At 40.3% G+C, this 6,000-nt stretch overlaps 1 protein-coding gene across 2 annotated transcripts in view; it reads left to right on the top strand.

The window, feature by feature from the left end:
* Nucleotides 1-6,000, top strand: part of ntn1b (netrin 1b) — a 43,631-nt gene that overhangs the window by 19,899 nt on the left and 17,732 nt on the right. For both annotated transcript variants that reach the window (XM_035532930.1, XM_035532927.1), the window contains exon 3: nucleotides 3,089-3,277. In XM_035532930.1, coding sequence (XP_035388823.1) covers nucleotides 3,089-3,277 — 189 coding nt within the window. The remainder of the gene's footprint in view (nucleotides 1-3,088; nucleotides 3,278-6,000) is intronic.

The raw sequence follows: 6,000 nt of genomic DNA, 5'->3' as shown, positions 1-6,000 counted from the left end.
AAATGACTGGCCATAAATTTCCATGGGGCATCATTTCAACATCTCAAACTTCCATAGACTTACACAGGGTGCAGTTTCAAAACTCTTATACACCTCTAATGTGGGAAAACAGTTGGATATTTTGTTGTGAAACCTGGTTGTATATGTTATAGCTTACCTGGAACTAAGTTACTGCTCCATGCTCAATTGAACGTGGGTGGTAATGAATTTCTGCATGTTATCTCACATTCTCCATCTCTCGCTTTTAGCTTTCTATCTCCATTTGTTCATCGGTACACTCAGTTAAAATAAATATGTAAAATAGAATACATTTGCATAATATAACACATTTGCATAATACAAATTTATCATCAGACATGTATGTTTCTGTTATGATAAAATGTCACACTTGTGAAAGTTGAGCAGCTGAGTGAACAGCTCTAACTTTAACTCTTCTCTAACCTAAGCATTTCTTGAACTGAATATTAAGTCATGTCTATTGGAGATTTGTTATTTGACAAATAAACATTGTAAAACCAATTTAAACTACTTTAAAACCAATTTACACTACTCTGAATGCTGACAAACATGTTTTTAGGGTTTAGCACTAGAATATTCCTGTAGGACCAAGACAATGTTCATAATTTAACTACAGTAGGAAACATACCTTAACAGAGCAGTCAAAGTATTTTGATCTGGATGTTTTACCCAAACTAGAGTAAAACATGCGCTGTTTGACTTGCTGATGTCGTCATCTGGGCCAGAGGCTTGTCTCTTGTCTCTCTTTCAGCTATAGTTTGGCTAACTCAGTTCATGACACATACTTAGGGGGACATTTTTTGGCCTGTTGGTCTAAATGTATCTTATCTGCACTGAGGGGACAGTGGGTCCAGGGATAAGCCCTGTCACAGTACGACATGTGCAGGAGATATCCCAGCTCTCATTAAGAGAGGCTGGGGAGAGCTGCTGCCATGTTTAATCATCGCTGCTTCACTGTTACACACCCAGGAACTAAGCTTTAATATATTTATGATAATGGTATTATTAAAATTGTTCAGCTTTAATGCAATGTTATTATTAGTTAATTTCATTAACATGTTTTTAGAAGCATTTGGCATTGGTATGTCTGGAACAACTTTTATGATGGACATAATATTTATCGTTTTGGTTTTGTTTTGTGTAAAAATAAAACTGATTGTTTACTGTAAGGTAGGATTGCAGTTCTGTCGGGAAGCCCTGGAACACAGTGTGCCATTATGTCATTCATGAAAAAATAAAGACCCATTCTCTCTCACACAAAAGTGGAAATGAATGGTATCTTGTATCAGAAAGAGTGTGAGAGAGAGAGAGAGAGAGAGAGAGAGAGAGAGAGAGAGAGAGAGAGAGAGAGAGAGAGAGCGCCTGGGTTTGGTATGTGGTAAACGTGTTGAGTGCGCCAAGTGTTTGAGGTGTGTGAGGATAAAAAACTAGACAGCTGCCTTACACCTCCTTCCTCTGTGTGTGTGTGTGTGTGTGTGTGTGCACGCAAGTGTACGTGACCACCCCTATGTGGTGATTAACAGCTGCCTGGGTTCTGAGGCAGAGCATTGGACTACTATGGCATGTATAATATGGATTAAACAGCATTTTTGTGCCATGGAGCTTTTTTTCTGCCTGCTTTTATCATGGAGCAGTATCCTCAAAGCCAAGGCTGCATATAGAGAGATTAAAAGAGAATGAGTCATGATGGGCATCTTTCTCTTCCATACCTGCACATGCGCTGTTTGGTTACACTGAGTGAAAGACAACATCATAAATAAACACCAGAAATCTAAAATCATGTCACAGAAACAATCTCCTGATTGAAACAATTTCCTTTTCATTTAAAGATTACATTACCTAAATAGTCATCAGTAACATAATTTAAAGGATTATAGACTCTCATAACATATTCTGATTTTTTTTTACCGCTTTCAAGTTATTTGGCATTTAAGGCCATTTAAGGCCATGGTTCCTGGAAGCGTTCCTTAGTGCAACCCATGCCTTACTGTATGTGTATGATGTTTCATTACTCATTTGCTTGTGTTTACTTTTTGAACTGAAGTGTGTTGAGCAGAAGTGTGTTGCTTAACATAGTTCTGCTATCTTGTGCTTATTTGCACAAAACTCTGTGTATTCTTATTGATTATCTGTTTTTCCTGAGAATAAAGTATCAGTGAGACTGGCAAAAATGAATTAACAAAACCCATGTTGCAAAAACAGTGTTATTTTTATTTCTTTTGAATTATACACATTTTTTCTTTGTTAATTTTGTATAGAAGGTATTGTTTGAATTAAGCAAACATTATTATTAACAAGAGTATTTTTATGGTGTATACAAAACAAAAACTGCCATAAAAAGTTCTGATCTGTTGGGGGAGAAGCTCAATTTCATGACTGATGCTTTAGCAAGGACAGTTCAAAGATCAAAGCCATGAGCAGGTGTGTGAGCATGTAAGAGTGTGTGTGCAAGAGAAAGAGAGAGGAAGCAAGACAGAAAGTAAGAGAGACAGAGAGAGAGACACTATTGCCTTTATGAAGCTTTTGTCTTTTAATGAATTTTTGGAATGGACAAAGGCTTGAGTGATGTCATTAAAATAACAAAGCCATCTCGTGACGCTAGTCAAACATCTCTGCTGGTCTTGTGCCTCTCTCCTACTCTCTGCCTTTATGCTGGAGGCATGTGGAGCCAGGAGCAGTCTGCTCAAATCAGCTCCACTGAGTGCTTCCCCCATCACCCGGCTGCGCTTGGAAGAAAATACAACTACCCTTCAGCATTTCAAAAATCAATTAGGCTCATCGTCCTGCCAAAAGAAACATACAAAGGTGCTATGTTGAGTTGTGTGATTAATTTGGAAGCCTAGTTAGAATTATGGATTGTTGGCTGTACTCTTTAAGGTTAGGAATCCTTGACTTTATTATAACAGTTATTACTCCCTCTGAGTAATGAACACTTGGACCTCACACTGGTATGCAGAGTAAGATCTTAATATTGAACTCATTTGTACAGAGTCCATACAGTCAGATTTGCTTTGACTCACCTCAACCTTTTTGGCCTTTTCCCCACCATCGTGGCCCCTCCTCCCCTCAGCTTGCCACTGCAACCTGCATGCACGCCGCTGCCGCTTCAACATGGAGCTGTACAAGCTGTCAGGACGCAGGAGTGGAGGTGTATGCCTCAACTGCAGGCACAACACAGCTGGCCGACACTGCCACTACTGCAAGGAGGGCTACTACCGGGACATGACCAAGGCCATCTCCCATAGACGTGCCTGCAAAGGTAGGGTCAGATTTTCCCACACACAGGAGGCCGAAGTGTGGGCCATTCATGGTCAAGTAGCCTCACCTGAATCGATCCACTCACAGCCTGCAAATACCCTCTGCAAAAGGAATGTCATGCAGCAATGTATGGCTTTAACCAATGTCAGGATCAAAGTCATTATCTGTGTGAACACACAATTTCTGTTAGGGTTGCATTTGAAAAAGAAACTTTAATACCTCTGAAGTCTAACATGTCACTTGGCAAGGTGAAAAAACATGTGGAAATGCTAATTAAAATGTAAATAGAATACACATCACTGTATACAGAAAAATAAATAAATAAATACATTTTATATATATATATATATATATATATATATATATATATATATATATATATATATATATATATATATATATATATATAAAATTATAAAGAATAAGTTGCATCCCCAGAGGGTTAATGCATCTAAAGCTGAATATTCTGAAATTACATAAAGGTGATTTTTTTTAGCCTGTTCTTGTAAGTGATCAGAATTGCTCTCTGAGGATAAGCTACCACTGGCATGCCTGCATGCTAATTTACCATGTCCTAAGAGCCCACAGGGGAAAGCAGGTGAAGCATAGACTAACCAGAACCAGCCGTCTGACCTCCACTGTTGTGCCGACTTGTAACATCACTGCAGGACGTCAGAGCACATACATAAATGCACCCATGTATGATCTGACGCTGTCTTCACCGTGGCTACAAAGCCATGCATGCATACTGATCTGGCATGGGTAAAGCATACACACATGCATGCATCCACATACACACACTAGAGAATATGCTGGGGCTGGAGAACACACACATTTCACCGACACACTCAGCACTGGCACAAGAACAGAAAGCACTGGTGAGCTCCATCTGCCAGGGATCAACAACACAGGCTGAGCATTAGCTTCACTGTCAGAGGAGTTACAACTAAAAGCCTCACCCTATTTTTTCTGCCTTTGTATATAACGGCCTTTGATCAATTACATTAGAATTGCAACATGTCTAACGCACATTATCAGTAGTCTCGCACAGCATGGACAAATGTAATCAAGCTTTAGTTAGCTCAACATTAATGTTTTTTTTTTTTTTCTGGAGTTTTAACCCAACATGTCTTTTGCAGAACCTTTAAGAAAAATGCACTTAACGGGTGAAGTCCTGCCATTAAAAAACAGAGGAGGACCATAAGAGCAGTGGTCCCCAGTGCACAGGCCTCCTATTCTTTTCATTGGATTTTATTTGCTTAACTTGGAGAGGCGTAATGAGTCTGAGCTGCGTACGAGCAGGACGCAGGACGGCACTGGTGTAGACGAGTTCCCCTGGAAAAAGCCAGCCGAGGCCCTGGAGAGCGGGGGCCAGCTGTGGAATTCAGGACTAACGTGGATGTTAACAATCATCCCCCTCCCCCCTCCAATTCCTCCCCTAAACACATTAGTTCAGTATAATGAGATATTTAGTATATGAGGTGTATAATGAGATATTTCTCAATTTAACTTCTGTTGGGACAGCTGGGTTACTTGTGAGTGAAATCTCCTGGTTATTCATAAATGAATCCAATGTCTTATGGCACCTTGTAGATTCAGAAGTGGGTATCCATTATGAACACATTCATGGGAAAAAAATGAAGGAAAAATGGAAAGAATGTACTTTTAAAATGAAAAAGAACAATATTCACTTCAGTTGTAAAATGTTCAAGGCAAGATCTCTTCAAACTAATTTACCATTTGGCCTTTGGAACCATCACATATTTAATATTTAGGGCAGCTGCTGAAGAGGTCCTGACCAAACCACACTGTGGTTTTTAACCACAGTCATGTTTGTTTTCCCACTGGCTCTCAACTGGGTTCCACAGTGTCATTCCTCTTATGCCCTTCTGCCTGCCTTGCTTTTTGGCCCTGCCCCTATATTCATCCCCTAAGGGTCTGAGACCTCATTACTGGTTCAGTCTGGCTAATTGCTCTCACACCAAATGAAAACATCAATGAACTCAGAGGAAAACTGCTATAGGCAGCTGCTTACCCAATCACCAAGCAGGTTTGGTTTTGGCACACTGTCTTAGCCCAGATCTCAGGCATTATTAATGGCCAGTGCAGCCCCATGCCTCATTGGCATCGCTTTTTATTCTCAGCAGAGGGATGCTCCTGATTCCTAAGGAGGTTACAGATGGCTTTCAGCACCGTCGCGTCGCCCCTGCCAGCCTAAACATTTGTTTAAGATGTATTTTGAATGCTCTGAGGTCAGGGTAGAAAAGATACATCAGGGCTAGTCACTGTATTATACACACTTAATGGCTACTTTATTAGGAACACCCATCTAATAGTGCATTGGACCTCCTTTGGCCTTCAGAACCACAGCAAATCATTGTGGCATAGATTTCACTAAGTATGCTTAGGTAAGCTCTACTGTCCAAACGTCCATCCACAACTATCAGACGATACATGGTGTGCCAAGAATACATTTCCCGCACCATTACTCCACCTCTACCAGACTGAACTGTTGATGTTGACACTTGGGCCAAATTCTGACCTTTGCATCAGCATGGTGCAACAGAAATCTGGATTCATCTGACAAGGCAATGTTTTTCCACTGCTCATTGATCAAGATTTTGCCTACTGGAGTCTTGCCTTTCTGTTTCCCTTAGACCAGTCTTTTTTTCCCATTCTAATGTGGATTCATACTGAAACTGATCCACAGGAGACTTGCTCACC

Source organism: Electrophorus electricus, chromosome 1 (assembly GCF_013358815.1).
Source record: "Electrophorus electricus isolate fEleEle1 chromosome 1, fEleEle1.pri, whole genome shotgun sequence".
Classification (NCBI taxonomy): Eukaryota; Metazoa; Chordata; class Actinopteri; order Gymnotiformes; family Gymnotidae; genus Electrophorus; species Electrophorus electricus.
The sequence above is the reverse complement of the archived record's forward strand: the minus strand, read 5'-3'. Positions and strand labels throughout refer to the sequence as shown.